General features: G+C 43.0%; 1 protein-coding gene across 3 annotated transcripts in view; it reads left to right on the top strand.

Moving 5' to 3' along the window:
- The first annotated feature begins 5932 nt into the window (after positions 1–5932).
- Positions 5933–24556, top strand: part of LOC113657310 (periplakin) — a 33622-nt gene continuing 14998 nt past the window's right edge. The window contains exons 1-22 of one of the 3 annotated variants that reach the window (XM_047800864.1): positions 5933–6191; positions 10021–10108; positions 10414–10568; positions 10950–11070; positions 11214–11336; positions 11474–11515; positions 11755–11916; positions 12575–12682; positions 13878–13973; positions 14092–14214; positions 14331–14477; positions 14581–14732; positions 15296–15399; positions 16645–16802; positions 17304–17482; positions 17576–17714; positions 17853–18046; positions 19121–19271; positions 19391–19474; positions 19576–19692; positions 20483–20575; positions 20661–22418. In XM_047800864.1, the coding sequence (XP_047656820.1) occupies positions 6133–6191; positions 10021–10108; positions 10414–10568; positions 10950–11070; positions 11214–11336; positions 11474–11515; positions 11755–11916; positions 12575–12682; positions 13878–13973; positions 14092–14214; positions 14331–14477; positions 14581–14732; positions 15296–15399; positions 16645–16802; positions 17304–17482; positions 17576–17714; positions 17853–18046; positions 19121–19271; positions 19391–19474; positions 19576–19692; positions 20483–20575; positions 20661–22418 (4353 nt within the window). In that variant the 5' untranslated portion in view covers positions 5933–6132. Of the gene's footprint in view, positions 6192–10020; positions 10109–10413; positions 10569–10949; positions 11071–11213; positions 11337–11473; positions 11516–11754; positions 11917–12574; positions 12683–13877; positions 13974–14091; positions 14215–14330; positions 14478–14580; positions 14733–15295; positions 15400–16644; positions 16803–17303; positions 17483–17575; positions 17715–17852; positions 18047–19120; positions 19272–19390; positions 19475–19575; positions 19693–20482; positions 20576–20660; positions 23711–24556 lie in introns of those variants that run through there. The other 2 variants (XM_047800863.1, XM_027168983.2) reach the window with 2 other exon arrangements.

Genomic DNA, 24556 nt, shown 5'->3' with positions numbered 1-24556 from the left:
CTCAACCGTCTACGGAAATGATGAAATCTAGCAACCCTTCTATCAAACCTCCAACCGAATTAGCGCTAGCTTGATATTTGAGCTAAATTAGTACTTTACAAGCACGTTCGCCTCACACCTCCAGGGTTGGGGGTTCGATTCCCACCTCCGCTTTGTGTGTGTGGAGTTTGCATGTTCTCCCCGTGCCTCGGGGGTTTCCTCCGGGGACTCCGGTTTCCTCCCCCGGTCCAAAGACATGCATGGTAGGTTGATTGGCATCTCTGGAAAATTGTCCGTAGTGTGTGAGTGTGTGAGTGAATGAGAGTGTGTGTGTGCCCTGTGATGGGTTGGCACTCCGTCCAGGGTGTATCCTACCTCGATGCCCGATGACGCCTGAGATAGGCACAGGCCCCCGTGACCCGAGAAGTTCGGATAAGCGGTAGAAGATGAATGAATGAATAAAATAAAAACAATCACCATGTTAGCAAAACGGTGCCCAGTTTAGGTGTTAGCGAGAGTCCTTTTGTTTTGATTCATGATCGAGTTTTGTCTGATATTCCCCAGATTTTATTAAAACATGCACGGGCAGCTCCTCCTTTAATGAGCTTGTTATAAAACCATTATATTTCATGATAATTACTGTTTTACCGCTTTAACTGTGCTTTAAAGGCCGCATTGGGTCGTTCTCCTCCCGTTCTGTGCTGAGGACATTTTGCGGTCGGTCGGTCTGGGGATTCGGTTTCATTCTGAGGTTAGTGATATTTGAGCCCAAAGTTAAACGCTGATCAGAGCCGGAGATGTCAACAAGCCTCATCGTTTTTAATTAAGTGACACGGGCATGTGAGCGGAATTGTACTGCTTAACAGTTTCACAGTTTCGCTCTCAGTCCTACGGAGTCTCAACCTATCCCAAACACACACTCCTGCCTATGACTCATCCAACAACCAAAGCCATTCTATCAGCACCATCTGTGAGTTTTAACCTGCTATGTTCACAGAACGATGCCAAAAAATTGTCTTAATTTCCCAAAGCACAATGAAAAGAAAAGATTATATTTAAAGAGTGATGGTTCGGACTCTGAGATCCCGAGAGATGCGGCAGGAAAGAGTTCAAACTATCGTCTGGAGATCTGACTGGCTGTGCTGTCTGGGTGGGAGGGCTTTCTCTCACCTGTCAATCACAGCAATGTAACCTGGTTGCTGGTGTCTGTGAAATCATGAATGAAGCGACTGGTTAGATTTTCCCTTTGAGTGTGCATACACTCGGTATTGGATAGATTCAGGTGTCATGGAGAAAGAAACACACACTATCCTTCACACTTTCTCTGTATGTACCTTTCATGTGTCCAGGGAAATCTGGGTGAAGGCTGTGAATTAGCAGGTGAACAAACTGAGGAGAAAAATGTGGAAAAAGTCTCATCGTTATTTAGCTATTTTTTTCTTATCAGGGTTGAAGAGAGAATTCCACTCACAGGGCTCATTCACATCAGTTTTTGGAAGGCAGGAGGAATCCGGAGAACCTGGAGAAGATCCAAACAGGTCAGATGGATAACTCCACATGTACAACTCCACACTAATGTATCTTCAGTTTACAACCAAACTGGAAGCTGTGCTTAATAGTAATTAAGGAGCCCAGAGTATGAGAAGGAACTTGGTCCCCAAACTTCAACCTAAGTAATAAACCATGCACTGTGTAGCCAAAGGTTTGTGGACAGAAGACTATGGCACCTACTACTGTATATATGTGATGGAAGCACACACGTGTATAGAATGTCTTTGTCAGTAGTAGCCCCATACTTACAGTATACTTTCCCTTCACTGGAACGAAGGGGCTGAATCCTGTTCCCTCGTGACACAAAGATGTGGTTTGCGTAGGCTGGAGTGGAGGAACAGAGCCCTGACCTTCAACCCCACTAAACACCTGTGAAGATAATACTGCAATTTTCAAGTACAAAAAAAAGTCACTTTCATATAATTAAAATAACAGACAGTGTGTATGAGGCAACGTGTCTGAGGGAGCGTGTATGTTACGTGTGTATGTGTCTGTGTGTATGAGGCAACGTGTCTGAGGGAGCGTGTATGTTACGTGTGTATGTGTCTGTGTGTGTGAGACAACGTGTCTGAGGGAGCGTGTATGTTACGTGTGTATGTGTCTGTGTGTATGAGGCAACGTGTCTGAGGGAGCGTGTATGTTACGTGTGTATGTGTCTGTGTGTATGAGGCAACGTGTCTGAGGGAGCGTGTATGTTACGTGTGTATGTGTCTGTGTGTGTGAGGCAACGTGTCTGAGGGAGCGTGTATGTTACGTGTGTATGTGTCTGTGTGTGTGAGACAACGTGTCTGAGGGAGCGTGTATGTTACGTGTGTATGTGTCTGTGTGTGTGAGGCAACGTGTCTGAGGGAGCGTGTATGTTACGTGTGTATGTGTCTGTGTGTGTGAGGCAACGTGTCTGAGGGAGCGTGTATGTTACGTGTGTATGTGTCTGTGTGTGTGAGGCAACGTGTCTGAGGGAGCGTGTATGTTACGTGTGTATGTGTCTGTGTGTATGAGGCAACCTGTCTGAGGGAGCGTGTGTGAAATGTGTGTATGTTACGTGAGTATGTGTCTGTGTATACGAGGCAGTTTGTAAGTGTCTGAGTGTATAAGGCAGCATGTATGAAACATGTGTGTCAGTGTGTATCAAACAGTGTGTGAGACAGCATGGATTAGCCAGTGTGTATGAGGCAGTGTGTAAGTGTCAACGTGTATAAAGCGGCATGTATAAAATGTGTGAGGCAGTGTATATGAGGCGAAATGTGTGTATTGGTGTGTAGGAAAAGTGTGTGCCAGTGTGTACGAGATAGTGTGTATGAGGCAGTGTGTATGACAGTTGCTGAATGCTGACAGTGTGTTTGATACAGTGTGTGTGAGGTATTGTGCATGAGACAGTATGTATGAGGCAGTGTGTATGAGGTATGAGACAGTGTGTATAAGGCAGTGTGTTTGAGACAGTGTGTATGAGGTATTGTGTATGAGACGGTATATATGAGGCAGTGTGTATAAGGCATTGTGTATAAGGCAGTGTGTATGAGGCATTGTGTATTAGGCAGCATATATGAGGCAGTGTGTATGAGGCAGTGTGTATGAGACAGTGCTGAATGCTGACAGTATGTTTGAGACAGTGTGTATGAGACGGCATGTATGAGACAGTGTAAGTGTAAATGTATAAGGCATTGTGTATGAGACAGTGTGTATGAGACAGTGTGTATGAGACAGTGTGTATGAGACGGCATGTATGAGACAGTGTAAGTGTAAGTGTATAAGGCATTGTGTATGAGACAGTGTGTATGAGACAGTTTGTATGAGACGGCATGTATGAGACAGTGTAAGTGTAAATGTATAAGGCATTGTGTATGAGACAGTGTGTATGAGACAGTGTGTATGAGACAGTGTGTATAAGGCAGTGTGTATGAGACAGTGTGTATGAAACAGTGTGTATGAGACAGTGTGTATGAGACAGTGTGTATAAGGCAGTGTGTATGAGGCAGTGTGTATGAGACTGTGTGTATGAGACTGTGTGTATGAGGCAGTGTGTATGAGGCAGTGTGTATGAGACAGTGTGTATGAGACAGCATGTATGAGACAGTGTGTATAGGACATTGTGTATGAGACAGTGTATGAGACAGTCTGTATTAGATGGCATGTGTAAAATCAAATCACATACACATAAACTTTAATTTGATTTGATTTCATACATGCCATCTAATACACACTGTCTCATGAGACAGTGTGTATGAGACAGTGTGTATGAGACAGTGTGTATAAGGCAGTGTGTATAAGGCAGTGTGTATGAGACAGTGTGTATGAGACAGTGTGTATAAGGCAGTGTGTATAAGGCAGTGTGTATGAGGCAGTGTGTATGAGACAATGTGTATAAGGCAGTGTGTATAAGGCAGTGTGTATGAGACAGTGTGTATAAGGCAGTGTGTATAAGGCAGTGTGTATGAGGCAGTGTGTAAAGGACATTGTGTATGAGGCAGCATGTATGAGGCAGCATGTATGAGGCCTTGTCTAAAGGCAGTGTGTAAAAGGCATTGTGTATAAGGCAGTGTGTATGAGACAGTGTGCATAGGACATTGTGTATGAGGCAGCATGTATGAGGCCTTGTCTAGAGGCAGTGTGACTGATAGGTGCTGTATGCATGTACCATGAGTTTGCAGAATCCAAATTTGATTAGAATAATTAGAACAGAGTCCTGATAACTAAACAGAGAACCAACAGGAACAATATAAACTACAATGAAATGGACATCAATGTAGAAAAAATAGTAAAAGAAATACCGTACAACAAGCGGTCGAAATATTGCACGAAAATATCTGCAAATCATTCATGAGCCAGAAGAGTCGACTCTTGTGAGTGAACTGAGTCAAAATACCTGACTCGATGAAAACCAAAATTGAATTCCAGTCATTACAACATAATTAGTTCTAATGACAGATCAATTCCAGTGAAATCAACTGGTTAGCTTTCCAGTGAATTTTTTTTGTTTGAGCTCAACACGTTTCTTCATTATAACATTTTACCACGAATCAGCGCCTGACAGACGAAGACACAATAATGACACCCGCATGCATTCTTCACACAGGTTAGACAGGTTACTGTAATCTGCTCCATCAGGGGACTGGAACCAGAACACAAAGTTAATACTGTACTGTGGAGAGAGAAAAAAAAGATTATTATTATTATTATTAGATATTTTTTCTATTATTCCAGTCAGGAAACAGAATGAATGTTTTTAACTTGATGGTTTGAAGGAACAAGTCTAAGACTCCAAGTACACAGGCTATGATTTGGAGTTTCTCTCTGAGCCGTCAGCTGTTTCCAAATCATTATACGTTCTCGATCGTGCACGACAGTAACATTTCACCTGAACACAAGCTCCTTATTTCATTACTGAACATGTCATTGTTTATTATGTATTCACAACAGTATTGTAACTAACAGTGTTTGTCTGCTTCACAGCATTAATATTTAATGCATATTCACAATGACCATGTACAGGTTATACAATAATGAACACAAATTGAAGGTGCAAAATGTAGACCATTACCTAGAACATCAAACATTATTGGCTATAAAATATTTAGATGCATTTGTGCTTAAATATGAAAATTTGTTTTCCGTCACAATTTAATATTTTGGTTTTGACTAAAATTTAGCATTGGTGCTAGTAATAATAATAATAATAATAAAAATCAAAATAATAATACTACTACTAATACTACTACTACTACTACTACTACTACTACTACTACTACTACTACTAATAATAATAATAATAATAATAATAATAATATACTGTGATGTTTCTTTTTTAAGAAAAACGTTTTAACCAAATTTTGTACTTTTATGTTGTTGTTTTTTTTGTTTGTTTGTTTCTTTGTATTTTTTTTGCTCTGCAGTCTTAATGTCATAGGTTTGTGTAATTTAATTTAGATTCTTTTGCATTCTGATTTATTTATTTATTTATTTATTTATTTATTTATTTATTTATCTATCTATTTATTTATTAATTTATTTATTTATTGCTGTTTTGGTCATTTCATTTGGAATTTTGTTCACGGTGTAAAATTTAAAAATGAAAAAAAAATTAATTTGAATTGTTATTATATATTTTTTTCTTATTGCATTCTATATTTTATATTTCTGTCTTCTTTATATAAAGTATGATGTCATTGCTTTGTGTCATTTTGTGTGTTTTTTAATCCTCTGGGGTTTGATTTTCATTGCAAGGCTTAATTCCATTGCTTTCTAAAATTGTATAATTTTATCCTGTAGTTAAACGGAGTTAAACCTTTTCTAGTTCATCCTAAAACCTGTAACACTTTCATGCATTATGTGCACGAAGCCACGCCCACTGTACTACATCTGAAACCTCGCCCACAAGCGTGGGCGTTGCCCTGCGCATGGTAAAATAGCCCAGGTGTGTGTGTGTGTGTGTGTGTGTGTGTGAGACTGCTGCAGGTGTTGGCTATAACAGAGCAGCTGTGAGTCCTGGCTTTGCGAGTGTTTAGTGTGAGTTTGTACCAGTACTCAGTGTGTAGATAAACATTAAAGCACAACCGCACGCGACTGACCGGATTTTACAGATACAAGCGCTGGGAATCTGTCAACATGTTCAAGAATAAGACGGTGAAGACCGGTGTGACTGCTCCGGCTTCGTTCACTAAAAAGTGAGTTTTGTTTTGTTCTGCATTAGTTCAGGACTGTGTGTGTGTGTGTGTGTGTGTGTGTGTGTGTGTGTGTGTGTGTGTGTGTGTGTGTGTGTGTGTGTGTGTGCGCGCGCACATTTGTTTATTTATTTGTTTACGGGCTTGTGTGCACTTCCCTTTCCTTTCCAACCTACTTTCAGTATCCAAGGTGTAACATTTCTATATCAGCTCTAAAGTCTATACACGTAAACCTTTATTTATTTATTTATTTATTTATTTATTTATTTATTTATTTTTAAGATAGACTAACAATTTGTCTGATAGATAAAATCCCCCAAATGAAAGTGACAGCTCGTGAACCTGAACGTAAACCCGGCTTTATATCCGAGAATAAACCTTGAGAAGGTAAATGTGGTGTAACTTTTATAGCGTGTTAATGTGCTGTCATCGTTAAGGTCCAGTTATGTATCTTAAATGATATATACAAAACATGTAAATGTACAAAAACGTGTCGCCTGGATGACGATGGCACCTTGACTACAATACGAGGGGATGTTTATTTGTAAGAATGTACCTGGATTTAAAGGGATATAATTTATTCTATTTATCAGACATCCTATTCTGTTATACAACCGAGAGTTAAGGGCCTTGAGCAGGGGCCCAGCTTGTTGGACCTGGGAATCGAACTCGCAACCTTCCTCGTAACCGCTAGGCTATTACATCCCCTAATAGCGATACTTTGTAATGTCTAATCGTGTACCCTCAAGGTATAGAGGCAAATAATAAAGATGCACCCTTGATGGCACCACCCCAGCGACAAGGAAAAGAAAGTTTGGTACCTTTTATTTTTGAGAATGTACTTAGCTACACCTGTTATTCCTACATAGAAATGTAACTAGTCGTTTTAGTTAATAATTAATTAATACAATCAATTAATCAGTCATTATTTAGTTAATAATAATAATAATAATAATAATAATAATAATAATAATAATTTTGCTACAGTGGTGCCTTTTAATGCGGGTGTATTCGTTAAGCCATCTTACAACGACACGACTAATTAAAACGGGTGTGTTAATAGGAGGTGTCCGATACGACAGCGCTTCGTTTCGCTAACATCGTCTTGGATCGAATGGCATTTCTAGGTGTGTGGATGTTTGACATGAATGGCATTTCTTTGCATGAATGTTTACCTGGGTGGGAGGTAACACGGAATCTGAACAATGTCCGCTTTCCCCTCCCTTATCATCGCACCTTTCCCTGGCTAGATCTTCTTGTTTAAGACCTTGAAGTGTCTCTTTGTTTTCAAATGGCCTGATTTTCTAGTTCCAGGGTTGGAAGGTCCAAGAAACTACAATTCAAGTTGAAACAAGCAGACTGGATCGGATATATGGGTTTAGCCTTGAGCGTTTGTGCTGCTGATTTGTTTTCATACATAAAGATCTGAAACGGTGCTTCACCAGCTCTCGACGAGATACTAGATGTGTTAAGGTTTAGTAAAAAATCGTTGGCATTTTTCCAGTGAAGTTTGTTCTGGTTGTGCTGCAGCTCAGTGGGACGTGTTTGATGTGTGTGGTGTCGAAGCCCACGTCAATGTATTGTGATCGGCCTTCCGTCCTACATGTGAATCGGATCGGTTGAACGTTGACACTCGTTTCCTGTACGAGACACACAAGAAAGGCCCGGCTCTCGCATGAGTCATCGTCAGCCACAAAACTACAACCCACAATGTTCTCCTCATGCCAAGCCTACACAGAGCTCTCTGGGTAGATTTTAAGGGACGTACACAGCAGGGATGTGGCTTGCTTTTGCTTTTTTTCTTCTTGTTGTTGAAATTATTGTATTCAAAACAGATGTCAGAGAAGGAAAACATTTCAGATGCATAGCTTTCTGTCTAAGTCATCGATGGGAGTCGCACCCGATGTTGTCGAATGGTGGAAAACCTCACGTTCATAAAATGATTTGATTGCCTATTTCTAATGAGGATAATGAAGGTATTATGGTCAGAATATGCAGCACAAAATGTAGGCTTAGGGTTTTTTTTTAATTCTCCACAGAATCTCTGTTGTGTTTCTATGAGAACTCAGACTTGGCTTGTCTGAGGAATGGCAAAACCTGGCAAATGTAGTCTTCTGTGCCTCGGCAGTGAGTTCCAACATGTTACAGTGTCTCTCGAGTAGCAGAGAGTTAACAGCGTTACTCAAGAGCTCACTGTTGGCAACGCTGTGACGTGAACTCTTACCCTTCTCACCAAAAATCCCAGAACCGGCGCCACCACTGTGTGTTTATCCAAGAAACATGCGGTGTGGCAACAAATGACTGTGACCTCTCCCACTGATACTGCACCAACTCCCTGCATATCTTTACGGCAGAAACGAAGCATGAAAGAAAGGAGAAACGTCCTCGGCAGAAAGCTTCCATTATGCTGGAAGTGAACATCCAAACATTACAAGAATTACATCACGATCACAGAACTGCTAAAAAAAACATCATGACATCATGAGTGTTTAAAGCGAGCGCTTGGCAGAAAATTGCACAGCTTTATGAGTTTTCGTCGTAGCTCAGCGTAGTATCGTGTCAGTCATCGCCTGGGAAAATAAAGTTATGTTGATATTGTGCCTGAAGCGCAGATCTCTGCACACTGACGGTGAGCTCAGATGGTGCTGGCAGCGAGACGCTTTGCAAGTCAAAACCCTTTCAGATTGTCCTGTCTATAAAAGCTTTTTTTTTTTTTTCCCTCTCTCATATAGACCTTCGGGGCAGTGGTGGCGCAACTGGTTAAGGCTCTGGGTTTTTGATCGGAAGATCGGGGTTCAAGGCCAAGCACAGCCAAGCTGCCACTGCCAGGCCCTTGAGCAAGGCCCTCAACCCTCCCTGCTCCAGGGGAGCTGTATCATAGCTGCCCCTGCACTCTGACCCCAACCTCCTCAGTTGGGGTATGTGAAGAAAATAATTCCCCTGTGCTGTAATGTATATGTGGCTTTATGGGGATGTGGTACTGTAGCTCAGTGGTTAAGGAGTTGGGCTACTGATCGGAAGGTCAAGGGTTCGAGCCCCAGGTCCACCAAGCTGCCACTGCTGGGCCCCTGAGCAAGGCCCTGAGAGCTTGCACGTTCTTTGTCATCGAGATGTGTTTATCTTTTATAGAATTTCTCTCAGTTTGATTTACTTTTATTATCTCTTCAAAAACCCGTAGGGGATTAAACCCGTCCGTCCCGTTCACGTACAGTACGAAACACCGGCACTGTCGTGTCGCGATCTCACTTTCCCTCGTCGCTTTAATCTCGACAAAGCTCAAAGCTCTTACAGATGGAGGCTTTTCTCCAGGAATTAAAGAGCTAAAGTGATCATGCACGAGAAGCCCTCTGGGTAAAAGTGCTGTCAGGTTCTTCATGTTAAGTCAGGCCCGGCTGTGTGAAATAACAAATATTACACCTTTGTTACAACTCTTATGAGAAAGATTTCCTCATAATTCAACACAATACAGTACCGGCCGTGGTCAAAAAAAAAGGGCGTGGCAGTTTAGTTTTCCAGGCCATCCGATTCCCAGTGTGATTTCATCTCTGTTCTGGGAACGAAGAGAGTTTGTGCACACAGCACTATTAACAAAATAAACGCAGGTGTGGACTTGTTTTATCTGACAGGTGAGTAGAGGGACAGAGTGCCGTATCGTCTTCCTCTATGAACTGTTTATGAAGGGCTGTAACGTTTAGATTCATTTGCTTGTGGAAATATAGATGAATATATATATATAGTTATACTGTATATGTTATGTCACTCGCTCGTTTCAGTCGTCTTGTTCCATTTGTAGCATAAACGTTTTTTTTTGTCTCTTTTTTTTGCGCTCCAGGAGTCTGACCTCTCTGATCGAGAAGCTGCAGAAGAATGCTGACAAGGTGGAAAAGAACATCTTGGAGACGGAGCAGAATCTCAACAAGGTGACGCTTATTTGTTATAACACCCTTACGACATCCCTAATGTTTATGATAAATATTCGCTCTATTCCATATCAGTTTTAACGTGGTTAAAAAGGGACGGTACGTATCCGGTGCCGGAGATCTAAACCGTTTAAAGATCCTGTTCTCGAAACGATCCTCCAAAGAAACCTCCTCTAGGTCATCTAACTAAAAGTACCGAGCATGTCCGACGATTTGATGCGTGAACTGGTCTGCGGGAACACCGGAGGCAACAGGAATGAAAAAAGTTCATCATCCTAACCATATGACTTCCTCAATGACTACAGGATGTGATCAAGATCAACGAGGGCAAGCCACCGCTGTATCAGGACTCCACTAACAAGACCATCGAGAACTCGCTGTTGCTGCTAAATGGTCTGGACGAGGACGCAGCCGAAGCCAAGCGCCTGCAGCACCCGCAGGCCGAGATGATCGAGCACGAGTGAGTAGATGCCCACACGACAGAACGCAGATAAAATCATGACATCAACAGTTTAACATCCTTGTGAATGTTGAATGTAGCAACATGTCCCACTGATATTTACTCTATAGGAAGCTTCGCTCTTTATCGTAAACAACGATTCCAACCAGAAGGTTTACAGAACATCTAAATCATGTAGCATGTTTGACCATTCCGACGATGTTCAGAGAATAATGTACATGTACACCAAAGACACCACCCACCCCTCCCTCCCCTCCCCTCGCCCACCATCATTACTGTCTTGCTGCTTTAACATTAAGGCATCGACATTGTAGGTAGTTTAGGATGCGGTGGATTAAACGATACACAAAGTACACTGAGGTTGTTGTTTTGTTTGTTAAGTATGAAGCAGCTGCGCGAGCGTGTGAAGAAGCTGCGTAACGACCACAACCACATCTACCACCTGACACGATCCGAAGGGGTTCCCAGCGTCAACTGGGGCAAGATCGTCGACGAGAAAACGGTAACCGACCACAATGATCTCCATCTCTCTTCGTCTCTTAGGCTCGCTTTTTATTTCCATGTCTTCTTTTGGAAATCAAGTCAAAGCCAACTATTTATCAGGAAGGGTGTGTGTGTGTCTGTGTCGGTGTGTGTGTGTTGCAGGCAAACCTGAACAGCAAAGGATTTGGAGAAGATCTGCCCACCATTGAGAATGAAGTGGAAGAGCACAATATCTTTCATAGTGAAGTGGAAGCCTTGGCTCCTTACATCGGACAGGGAGATAAGGTGATGTAACCGCACAGCTAATTCGCTTATCATTAGCATAGGCGCACAATCTTATGTTAAAGCTGTGCTCCAAAGCTGCTGATTTATTCTTCCAAATCAGCAGGACTCATCTCACGACTCTCCCATTTGTGTTGCAGGAGTATGTCGATGGCCTGCAGCTGAAATACAACAAACTCCTGGTAAAAAAAAACAAAAAACTCTGCTGTTTCCTTTCATGAATGTTCTAGCATTAGATTTCATTAAAAGTCTGTGTAGAGAAATCAAACACATCAGTAGCCTTTCATCCAAGAGCTCTAAAGTCTGTGAGTTTGAAGTTCATCCAGTTTGAACCGATGGTTTAAGAATTTAGATCGGTGTAAGATTGAGTTTATTCAGCAACCAGATGACAGAATGCATTTTTTATGCCAATCACACCCAGGCGAATTCTACGGCTCGTCAGAAGAACCTGCTCAGTCTGAGAGACTACATGCAGCGCTGCACCAACGAGCTCTACTGGCTGGATCAGCAGGCTGACGAACGCGTCATGTACGACTGGAGCGACGCCAACCTCGACTACCCGGCTCGCAAGAGGCAGTACGAGGTAACAACCTTCACCAAGTGTGTGTCACGGTGCTGTAATAATAAACCCAGGCTGTAACGTTTCCTGAAAAAATCCCCAACATTATCTGGTCTAACCCTAAGCCCTAAGTACTGAACTACTTAAGAAAATCGATGAAACACGTCCCTACTATTTTGTCTTACTATATTAACCTTAATATATTTATTCAAATAAATCAAACCGGGCAGGCACGGTGGCTCGGTGGTTAGCACGTTCGCCTCACACCTCCAGGGTCGGGGGTTCGATTCCCGCCTCCACCTTGTGTGTGTGTGGAGTTTGCATGTTCTCCCAGTGCATTGGGGGTTTCCTCCGGGTACTCCGGTTTCCTCCCCCGGTCCAAAGACATGCATGGTAGGTTGATTGGCATCTCTGGAAAATTGTCTGTAGTGTGTGAGTGTGTGAGTGAATGAGAGTGTGTGTGTGCCCTGTGATGGGTTGGCACTCCGTCCAGGGTGTATCCTGCCTCGATGCCCGATAGGCGCAGGCTCCCCGTGACCCGGGAAGTTCGGATAAGCGGTAGAAAATGAATGAATGTATGAATCAAACCAGACCTAATGGGGTTATAACCCAAAATATAACAATAATAATAATAATAATAATAATAAGGCTGAAAACTTCCACTTTAACACTTTTTATGTAGAACTTCATCAGCAAGTGTCTGGAATCCAAGGAAGGGACCATCACCAAACTGAGTGACGACGGGGAAAAACTCATCGCCCAGGGACACCCAGGAAAGAACGTCATCGAGGTACGGTCCCAATTTTTATCGTAAAGAAAATCTGCTACATTGAAACGTTGAAATCGAAACTGATGTAAAGAGTTATGCGACACGATACGACGCTATCATACGGATATAGTGACATTTGTGTCGTCGTCGTCGTCCCGAAGATCACATGACTTCGCAGGTTTTGGTTCTTCAATATATCTCCGAAGAAGATATTTAAGATGTTTGTTTGTTTGTTTTCGCTAGCTGACTACACTAGAGGAAGGATTTCAAGATCAGTGTTTTGGTGCCAACCTTAAAAAAAAAAACAGCACATCAGGTCAAATCGCACATCGTGATGATGATGGTCGTCTTTTTTTTTTTACATTAGCTGAATTGTTTGATTAATTTATTACGGTGCTTTAGAGTCTGGGGGAAAGCAAAAAAAAAAAAGTGACTGCGAACCAACACACACAAGCAGTGAGATCTCGTAAACATGGTGGATATGATGACATGACCGCGTAGTTTTCCCGTTAAAACTCCTCGGTTTGTGTGCAGGCGATTTGGTACAATGCAAGATCCACTTCTTCGGATGTTTTTCACCTTTGGAAAATGCACGATGGTCTTAAAGCTTACTTTAGCGTAGTCACTGCTTCAGGGAAAAACAACGAATTCCCAGTTCTGGAAATTTTGCCTCCCGTCTCGGATTTTCAATCTGTCTGATTATCTAATTGGAAGATGTTTAAATTGGGAGGCACGGTGGCTTAGTGGTTAGCACGTTCACCTCACACCTCCAGGGTTGGGGGTTCGATTCCCGCCTCCGCCTTGTGTGTGTGGAGTTTGCATGTTCTCCCCGTGCCTCGGGGGTTTTCTCCGGGTACTCCGGTTTCCTCCCCCGGTCCAAAGACATGCATGGTAGGTTGATTGGCATCTCTGGAAAAATTGTCCGTAGTGTGTGAGTGTGTGAGTGAATGAGAGTGTGTGTGTGCCCTGTGATGGGTTGGCACTCCATCCAGGGTGTATCCTACCTCGATGCCCAATGACGCCTGAGATAGGCACAGGCTCCCCGTGACCCGAGAAGTTCGGATAAGCGGTAGAAGATGAATGAATGAATGAATGAACATTAAAACCGTAGCTTATTGAATAACGTACTTCTGTAGCTGTTGAAAAATAGTTTGTTAGTAAAGCTTATTGTGAATTGTCTGAAAAAACAAAGTAAAATCCAGTTATTCGTGTCCAGGCGCATATGGATGCTGTCCATGCAGACTGGAAGGAATATCTCAACCTGCTCATCTGTGAAGAGAACCACCTCAAGAACATGGACGAGTACCATAAGGTAAGGACCCGTGCGCTCGCTTTAAGGGCTAAACAAACATCCATACAATGTCAGAGCATTAAAAACGCTTGAATAACCTGACGTGGGATTTTTACATCTCTCGTTTTGCCATGTACAGTTTCAGAAGGAGTCCAGAGACACTCTAGACCTGCTGAAGCGCCTGGAAACTGAAATCAACCAGAAATACAACCCTGACTTTAAAGACCAGTACCAGTTAGAAGGCTTGCTCGCAGACCTGAAAGTAAATAGTCTTTTTTTGGCATTTTATTAATTAGATTTGCTTTGTGTGTGTAAGTCTGGGCGTGTAAGGTTGTGTTAGAGTCTCAGTAAAGGTTGTGTTGTGTTTTATTCGTTCAGGACCAGGGGAAAGCCATGGATTCCTTTGACGATCGAGTGAAATCGCTTCAAAACCGCAGCCTTCAGGTTCTGCCCTTGAAGTACCGCAAGACTGCACCACAAAAGCTCCTTCCCATCGAGGCTCTGTGCGACTTTGACACAGAAGGGGTATTAAACACTAGTCATCTTCTGTCCCTCTTTATTATTGGAAGATATTCATGGAAAACGATCGACACAAACGCTTTTCCTTCTTTATTTACGCCACACGCAGGGTCAGATCCACCGAGGAGAACGTTACACCATGCTTAGGAACAATGGACCGAAATGGGACGTGAAAGACTCATCCGGTCGCACCCTAGCAGCCCCAGGAATATGCTTCATCATCCCACCTACTGACCCGGACTCCGTCGCCATCGCCGAAAAGTGAGTATTCCTCTTTCTGTCTAGCTTTCTAACCAGACAGATCTCACTCGCAGCTTTAAACAACCCGTGTCCTGGACGGTGTAATGTTTACCAAAGTGGCGTGCTGTGAAAACAAATATTAAAAGAATGTTAGTCCAAAACTGAAATGTGTGCTTATTGTTCATGTGTTTACATTAGTTTTGCGTCGAGGCTACGAGACTCACATTTCCTTTTGGTTCACTGGTTTCCTCCTCCTGGTCAACGACATGCTTTCTAGTCTGATTGGTGTCACAAAATTGTCCGACATGTGTCAGTGTGTCCTCAGTGCCCCGTCCAGGGTGGACCTTTTTATTGTCGTGTGCAGTTTAGTTCAGTTCAGTTACTCAGCTGATCGCCATCATGACACGGTGGCTTAGTGGTTCGCACATTTGCGTCACACCTCCAGGGTTGGGGGTTCGATTCTCGCCTCCACCTTGTGTGTGTAGGCACAGGCTCCCCGTGACCCGAGAAGTTCAGATAAGTGGTAGAAAATGAATGAATGAATGAAGGATTTACAGTATTTCTTTTTTTTTTTTGCGATACAGTTTGGTGAGTCAGCAGAAGGCCAACAAACAGAAGGTGGCAAGCAGCCAAACGGCGCTGCAGACCAGACTGGGTGACCTGAAGAAGGACAGCACAGGTGGACAAGGTGTGTTTCTGGGACTAATTCATATGAACTCAATGCTGAATGTCACATCGTTAAAAACTTCCGTCGTCATACACGTCATCATGAATATACTGACATACTCGAGTAACGTAGCCGGAGAAACGTCAGTGAACAAACTGTATTACAAATCACTTCTACTAAAAAAAAGACTCGCCTACTTCATGCGCTACTGTACTGTTGTGGATAATAAATCAAATCCGTGACAGACTTTGACGCCTGTGGTTTGTGCGTATTTTTGTTCTGTTATCCAAGGCAAGGAAATAATGATCTTTATTTTTTGTAAAATTAAGGGGCGTGTTTTGTTGTGTTATGCCTTTTTATTCTTAGCTCAAAGACCTGTGCAGTGATTTACAGCAAAATAATTAATGTTGTCACTTGATCGCCAAACCCTGATCATTCTTAGCCTGGGATTTGTCGTCCAGAGAAAAATGAGTGATGTCATGACATCCTGTCCATCACCAACCAATCGTAGGGGTCTGTGAACTCGTGTATGAGGAAGGGGGCAGATAACGTCTTCCTAACAGAGGAGAATGTTACCACTGCCCTTGTAAAGAAAAGATGCTTTGGTTCATTCCCATGTTTCAGAGAAAGTATGTGTTCACCTTTTTATATCTTCCTCACCTGGTAGCCGTCAGATGATTGGTGGGAATTGGCAGGTGGACAGAATCATAACACGTTCATGAAGACGTGTATTTAAGGTTCAGACGTCGGTCTGTTTCCAGAATATTCCTCTCGGGAATAATATTAGGACCAAACAGATCCCTTTTATTGGATCTCTTATTGTTTTATTTTTATGTTAGTGGTCATCAGGGGCGCCCCCATGGTTGCCACCCCTAGTATGAATTTGAATTTGAATGCATAATGAAAATTCACAATAGTTCAAGAAGTGAAAAATAAATTAATTAATCAATAAATAAAATGAAGCACATGCTGCTGCCACCAAAAAAGATTGTACATTGATTGGCGCCCACAGAGTAGCTGTTTCACTGCCCCTCCCCCTCTCCCTCCCGTCATTGGTGCCACCCCAAGATTCGCTGTGGCCTCCTCTGGCCACCCCTATTAAAAGTTTCTGGGGCGCCACCGTTGGTCATGACAGATTTTTTTAGTTTTATTATGTGGGAGATGCTTGAATCTTAATCCTCTTCACACTTTGTGCTTCATTCTGTCAAGCTGACCTATTTTAAAGACCTGAAGGTATTAATCTGTTTTCTGGCCCCTGTATCACAGATAAGCAGGAGCTGCAGTGCCGCCAGCTGATGGCCGGACTGGATAAAGTGGTGAACGACCTCGATAAGCAGGAGAAAGCCATTTATTCCCAAGTGCGCCCCCCTCTGGAGCAGAACCGCCCCGTACAGGACAGCGCTGACAGGCTTCAGAACATGAGGGTAAAAAAAACAAAAAGATATGTATATACTTCGAATATAAATATGACTACTTATTTAATCATTTCTGATATAGATTACGCAAGGTCATAGTTCGGCTTAAACACACTCTGAGCTGCACATAACAGATATTAGGTATTACATAATATAAATAGAAGATTTATGTGATGTTGCTATAGCAACAAAAATATTTCAGTTCGATAAATAATTTTTTTTTTTTTCTTGTCAGGAAACTTGATTACGAACAAATAAATAATTAAGTAAATCTGTTATTAATTATTTATTAAATTCTTTCATATTATATCGATGACTCATCGGGATCTTTATCGAAGATTTTTTTCGCTTCGTGACGTAGAGCGTGCACACGTTTGTTTATCGCGCTGAAAATAAAATGGAGATGCTCGATGAAAAGAAATCCGAGCGTTCTAATTTAATGTAAAGCGCTGACTGATTCTCCACACCTCGAGTTCCAAATATGAACTATTTGAAATATGTTATTATTAGGACATCGCCTCCGCCGTCCGTAAAATCGAACCGGAGAAGACCTCCAAAGTTCGTGAGGCTGAGACTTTTCTCAAAACCAACCCCAAGTGTGCCAGCGCCCCGCAGCTCTCCTCCAAGGTCGACACGACCATCAACAAACACAACAAGGTCCAGCAGCTGCTGCAGTGTGCGGACGATAGGTAGGTGTCTTGGATCTTTTTTTATGCTTGTTTTTTATTTGCACGCACGTGTGAGAAACCTGAAACGAAAAATGTTCTTGTTTATTTCTGTAGACTTCAGAACTCCAACAAGCTGGAGACCTCGATACAGAACGGCAAAAACCTGCTGATGCCCTATGAGAACAGGCTGGCCAGGGAAGAAATCGCTCCCTCTGACCCAACCTCTCTGGATATGACTCTCCGTGAGCTATCTGTAAGACACTGCCTTTACACAAACACACCACAGCTGTATATATATATATATATATATATATATATATATATATAAAGAATTATTTATCTGCTACATCAAACACACACACACACTTATTACATATCTCATCTAACACAGGACATGGGCTCGGAGCTGAAGGCGAAGAGTTCCATAATCCCGGAGCTGGATAACAACCTGAGGAGCTCAAAAAACAGCTGTGATAACATGGTGAACAAGGTGCAGGAGCACTGTCCTGACATCGACCGGCAGGAAGCCGAAGTTCAAAAACTCAACAAACGCTACGACAATCTTCTCAGGCAGATCGACACCAGGTAACGATCTGTGTGAAACGTATCTCACGTACACTTTGTTAAACCCAAATATTTGGCTTATCAATGCTCTTAAAGGTGGGGTCTCCGATGTTTGACAAACGCTTCAGAAAACTGAGAAAACGTGTAGTCGATGAGCAGAAAGGGGCGTGTCTTGTCAATATGCGGCGGAGAGAGTGTTCAGTGCGCATGTGTGACATTAGAAGAAAGCGGTTTTAACATCGACCTGGAGGATAAAAACAAAGAAAGAAAGAGAAGAAAGACTTACGATAAGGCAAGAAGTAGGACGTGTTAATATAGGATCAGCTTTCCAGCGCTGGAGAGAACTGAAGGAGCAGGAAGTTGGCCACATATTCACAGGTTGGAGTTTCCCGAGTCAATAACTCCTGAGCTAAACGCTGTTACTACACAAATAACACCTCTTTTCTATCGTAGTAATGTAGAGAGGCAGCTACAACCGCGTTTTGTGTAGTAACAGCGTTTAGCTCAGGAGTTATCGACTCGGGAAACTCCGACCTGTGAATATGTGGCCGACTTTACTTAAGACGCCGAGGCACTTTTTTCCTTCTCGATAGGTGAGTAACGTTGGTTTTGCTTTGTTACACAGAACTAATATATGCCTTTGTCCTTTACATCATTATGCTTGTGTGTCATTTTTGCTTGTTTGTTTATCTACAATCGTATTGTTCTTCCCTTCAGCTACGATAAAGACACGTTTCTTTCCGTTAGTCGCCTGGGTTACGTACGTACGTGTGGGGTGGAGCTATCGATACAGGGGTGGGACCCATTTTGGTTAAGGGCGTGTTTGTTTTGGTAATTTCAAACGTCAACATTGGCTTTCAAACATCGCAGACCCCACCTTTAAACCTATCTTAATATCTGGATAGATCTTTTTTTAGGAAGATTTTTTTTTTCAGTTCAGCACTCATATTTGTATCATACAAGTGTTTTCCTTGAACGTATACTTAACTTACTGCTTACTGTATTAGAAGAAGGTGTTCTACACTAGGACAAAGCTCAAAATCAAAGCCCACTTACTGGGCAATGTAGATTTACTGCACTAATTTTTACCCCCAGATCACAGAGTCTGCAGAGAGCTAAAAACTCGTACAACGGTTACCGTAAAGATTACGACAATCTGAACAGCTGGCTCTCTCGCGTACCAAACTACGAGGCGCACGAGACTGACACAATCCAGCAGGTGGAAGGAAAACTGAAAAACCAAAGAGTAAGTCCACTTGAGTCCGACATCAACGCTTCATGGCGTATATTTAAGTTCTCGACTCACCTACTGTACAGATGTCGTTTAGGTTGAGCAAATTTGACAGGTTTTCTGTTCGTCCCTAGAACCTGCTCTCCGACATCTCAAGAAAGGAATCGGACTTGAACACCGTCTCTAAGAACGCGCAGCTTTACCAACAATCAGTCAGGGTGTGTCTCTGTCCCATACAGAATGATCTTTAATCATTTAAAATACAATATGAATTGCGGTGAAACCTCAACGTCTTGCTCTTTGTGGATTCTCTGTTCAGGATTATGAAAACGAAGCCGAGAGGTTCAGGTCCGTTCTCGACCTCGAAGACGGCCTGGTCACGCAAACGTACAAGAGAAGCCGACTGGAATCGCCTGCACTGAGAGTCAAGGGAGAGGTACAATGATAAGACTCTTACATGTAGAGATCTGGACCAAGACCAACAGACATAATGCTGGTGTAGCCTTTTATTAGCAATTTGGTATAAATTTATTTAGAAAATTATATTTTCTTAAGTTGGATAACATACTGTTAGTAAAAAGTGGGCTTTGAGAATTGAAAATCCTACAAAAAAACATCTAGCACGGGACGTATATTTGTCTAACACTCAACACTGTTTAACTGCCTTTAATAAAGCATCAGGTATAACCTTTTTCCTACATTAGCATCCAAACGTGTACGTGCAGCTCCGTGTAATTTGTATAAATGGAGGTTGTAATCGAGAAAGTAGATTTATTTATTGTAACATTTATTTTTTCATTAACACAGAAAAAAGTTAGCCTTAGCATGTAGCTACCTACTATCACGTGTGCTGATAATTGATCATATCACGGTAAAGCAAAAGTGTATTAAACATTAGTATACTTACGGTACATTATCAAATACGCTAACAGTAGCCCCGCCCCCAGCTCCTGACACAAGCGGTTCTTAAGTCTAGACCAGCAACGTTTTGATGCTACTTAAGAACCACTTTTCCTGGTTCAGAGCCGGTGCTTTGGGTGTCGAAAAAGAAAGAACTGGTTCTAAATTAGGCTCTGAACCAGCACTCAGACTGCCTCGGTGAAAAAGGGGCAGTACAGTCCAAATCGTTCCTAAAAACAGCCATTTGGTGGAAGCTGTGGTCGATAACCTTTCTAATTTATTTACCGTTTGAACCATCCTTTTGTCTTATTCTTTGTATTAAACAGGAAGCAGCGATCGAGGCCAAATTCACAGAGGTCAATGCTGTGAACAAACAACGACTACAGAACCTCGAGTTTGCACAAAGTCTTCTCAATCAGGTACGATATATAACGTGCACCAAAACACTTCACCATGATGTGTTTTTCCTGTTAACTGATTATTCATAAATGTATTATTTAACAGCAAGCGGAGATGCAAGTCGTCCAGCACAATGTTCAAACGGTGAAATCTTCTGCTCCAGGAGATGAATCCTGGAGAATTAAGAATCAGCTGGAGGACGAGATCCTGAGAAGGCAACAGCTTGAAAAGGAAATCAAAACCATTCAGACCGACATTTATGTGCTGGAAGGACAAAAGCCACAGGATACGATTGTCAAAAAAGAGCTGATCAAGAAGGTTCCCGATCCTCAGCTGGATGAAGAAATGAGCAAAGCCCAGCAGAGGCTTTCGGATGAACGCAGGACCACTCGCATCCTCGAGGGCGAGCTGGACACTCTCCGCGTGAAGCTCCGTGGCATTGAGACAGAAATAAAGGAAGGTGCTCAGCAGTACACAGTCAAAGAAGTGCTACGTATCGAAAGAGACCGGGGACAGGAGGAGGAAGTCAGGAGGCTAAGAGAAGAGCTGGAGGAGCTCAAGAGGCAAAAGCTAGTCAAGGACAATGATGTCGTCCAGATCCAGAAGCAGATCACAATCCTGGCTGCTGAGAAGAACAGGGAGCAAGAAGTCATCAAGGAGGAAGAGGTCATAAAGGTGACAAACGATCCTCAGCTAGAGAGAGAGTACCAATTGATTGTGGAAAGAAAGCAGAAAGAAATCAACAACCGCAAACAGCTGGAAGACGAGTTCCGATTTCTGCAAGAAAAGCTTAAGCGTCTGGAGAAGGAAAAGGCCATGGCTGAGGAGAAGATCTCTATCAGAGAGGTTGTCAAGGTTGAAAAAGATATCGCTTTGGAGAGGGAGGTCGAGACCCTGAGACGGCAGCTTGAAGATGAAAAGTCAAAGCACATGTCTATTCAGAGAGAGAGAACCGACCTTCAGAGGAAGATCACAAGCCTCGAGGAGGAAAAGTCGAAGGTCATCATTCAGGAAAAAATGCGTGAGATCGTCAGACCCGACCCCAAGGCAGAGGCGGAGGTAGCCAATCTCAGACTTGAAGTTGTGGAAGCGCAAAGAAGATGCAGAGCTGCCGAGCTCCAACTGACATCCACTCAGGATGAGCTGTTGGTGTTGCGAAACCGAGGCCCACAAGTCGAGATTAAAGAAATCATCAAGGAGGTTATCAAGTACAAGACCGATCCGGAAACCGAAAGAGAGCTGGAGAGACTCCGGAACGAAATCGTGGACAAGACGCACATGACGGAGAAATTTGAACTAGAGATAGTGCAACTAAAAAGTGAGATTCAGAGGTGGAAAGACACTAAGCCTCAGGTGCAGACCAAGGAGGTGGTTAACGAAGTCCTTCAGTACAGGGAAGACCCTAAAACCAAAGAAGAAATCGAGACCCTCAAGAAGAGGCTGGCTGAGGAACAGAGGAAGCGCTTGGATCTAGAGAGAGAGAGAACGACCACTGAAGAAATGATCAGGGTCAAGAGGATAGACTTATCACAGGTCAGAGAGAAGATTGTGCAGCAAGAAGTGGTGAAAGTGGAAGAAGACCCAGTGCTGAAGTCTGAATGTGTGAACTTCACCCAGAGCATCAACACTGAGGTGAAACAGAGGGAAAATCTGAAAGATGAGTTGGCCAGGTTGCAGCGTCAGAAGGCTGATCTGGATCTCCAGCTGGAGGAGCTCGAACGTGAGCGCAGAGCCCGGCGGGAAGCCGAGCTTGAAATTCAGAGGCTGAGAGTCCGACTTAGTGAGCTCGAGATCAGGGACAAAGAAACCAGAGAGAAAGTTACAGTCAAACAAAAGGTTGTTCTGCAGCAAGACCCACAGCAGGAGAAAGAGCATTCGATCTTAAGACTTCAGGTCGAAGAAGAGAGACACAAGCGTATGCTTCTGGAGAAAGAGTACAACCTTTTGGTGCAGCAACATCAAACGCTGGAGAAAATGGAGGTCCGGGAGAAAGTAGTTTGCACAGAGAAGGTCCAAGTTGAGGCAGACCCAGAAGCCGAGCTTGAGATCGAGCGTCTGAAGAGGACCCTTGAAGAAGAAACAAAACGCAGACAAGAACTGGACATCCAGCTCAGCACCTTCACCACCAAGCTAACCGAACTGGAGTTCACGAACACAAAGTCAACCAAAGAGCTTGACTACATCCGCGAAGAGAGCAGCAGACTTCTTCAGGAGAACCAGCGCTTGCAGAACGAGATCAGAAAACTCCAGTCTGAAATTCAGATCACCACAAAAGAAACCAGGCAAATCACAGAGTCCACCCCAATGGACAGTAGCAGGAGCCTGGAAATTCGCCTAACGGCACTGCACAACGAGCTTCAAGACCTGAGACGCATAACGTCTGAGAAAGACAAAGAAATCGAAGGACTACAGAAGAGCTTGTCTGCTGTGAGGGTGAAGAGAGAGCAGAGGGAAAGCCACCTCCGTCGCTCTATTGTCGTCATCGACCCCGACACGGGTAAAGAGATGAGGCCAGAAGAGGCCTACAAGCAGGGGCTGATCGACTGGAAGATGTTCGTCAACCTCCAGAGCCAGGAATGCGACTGGGAGGAGATCACCGTCAATGGTCCAAATGGAGCGTCGTCCGTTCTTTACGACAGAAAATCAGGCAAAAAGTTCTCCATCGATGATGCCCTGCGGTCCGGGGCCATCACCAAAAACCAGCTGCAGCAGTACCAGAACAAAGAAATCAGCATCCAGGAGTTTGGGCTCATGGTTTCTGCAAAGAGTTCCTAATCCCATTAGAAATCTATCTGGTTTATGTTTGATCACTTTACTTGATGTGGAGCTATTGGGCGATGTTTCTGATTTTAAGCACAAGTTTAATTTTTTTTTTCTTAGGCTTTCAGGGTTGGGCTTTCTTAATGCACTGTATATTTATTTGCATGTAACCGGGCTAATATATTAGGGAGAACGTTATATAAAACTACTTCTTCTTCTTCTTCTTCCTCTTGATGGGTAGATGTATTCTGATATAGCAGAGTGAACGTTATCCGACATCAGTATGCTCAGTTTCACACCTACCAGAAATATCTGTGCTGTTATTAACGATTAAAACACTACTGTCTGTTTGCACAGAGTGTCTGATGTTGTTAAATAAAAATATATCTGGGAAACTACTGTATCTTTTTTTTTCACTTGGTTTCTTGTGAATGGAGTTATTTTGATGTTCTGAGACTGGCGGTTGGTCGGACATCCCCTTTTTTATGTCCAGTGATGTATGATGCATGCAAGAGTCCATTTATTCAGCATATATGTATACTGTATATACGGCTAACAAGGAAATAGCGACACCTGCTGATACGGACTCTGATGCCGAATACTGTTTAGTAGATAGGAACAATTCACAAAAGTGCTAAATTAAATTCCTCTGACAACAGATTCACAGAACTCGAGCTCTTTAAACCCCCCAGGGACTTTATATCCACTTCTCACTTATTCTGGTGACAGACTTTTTGCTTTCCACAAGGTGATTTAAAAAAGGTCATTCATTCATTCATTCATTTTCTTCCATTTATCCAAACTACCTCACGGAGAGCCTGTGGATATCTCAGGCGTCATCGGGCATTGAGGCAGGATACACCCTGGACGGAATGCCAACCCATCGCAGGGCACACACACACTCTCATTCACTCACACACTCAAAAACTACAGACAATTTTCCAGAGATGCCAATCAACCTACCATGCATGTCTTTGGACCGGGGAGGAAACCGGAGTACCTGGAGGAAACCCCCGAGGCATGGGGAAAACATGCAAACTCCACACACACAAGGCGGAGGCGGGAATCGAACCCCCAACCCTGGAGGTGTGAGGCGAACGTGCTAACCACTAAGCCACCGTGCCCCCTAGCCAATAGATGTCATTTGTAATTTTTTTTAGCTATTATATAATCTTCATTAATTAGCACACTTATGCATTCTCATTTCCTCCTTTGCTTCTTCTCTGGCAACTTGCATTAAA

The sequence above is a fragment of the Tachysurus fulvidraco genome, chromosome 15, assembly GCF_022655615.1.
Source record: "Tachysurus fulvidraco isolate hzauxx_2018 chromosome 15, HZAU_PFXX_2.0, whole genome shotgun sequence".
NCBI lineage: Eukaryota > Metazoa > Chordata > Actinopteri > Siluriformes > Bagridae > Tachysurus > Tachysurus fulvidraco.
Note: the sequence above shows the minus strand (reverse complement) of the source record. Positions and strands in the feature narration are given on the sequence as shown.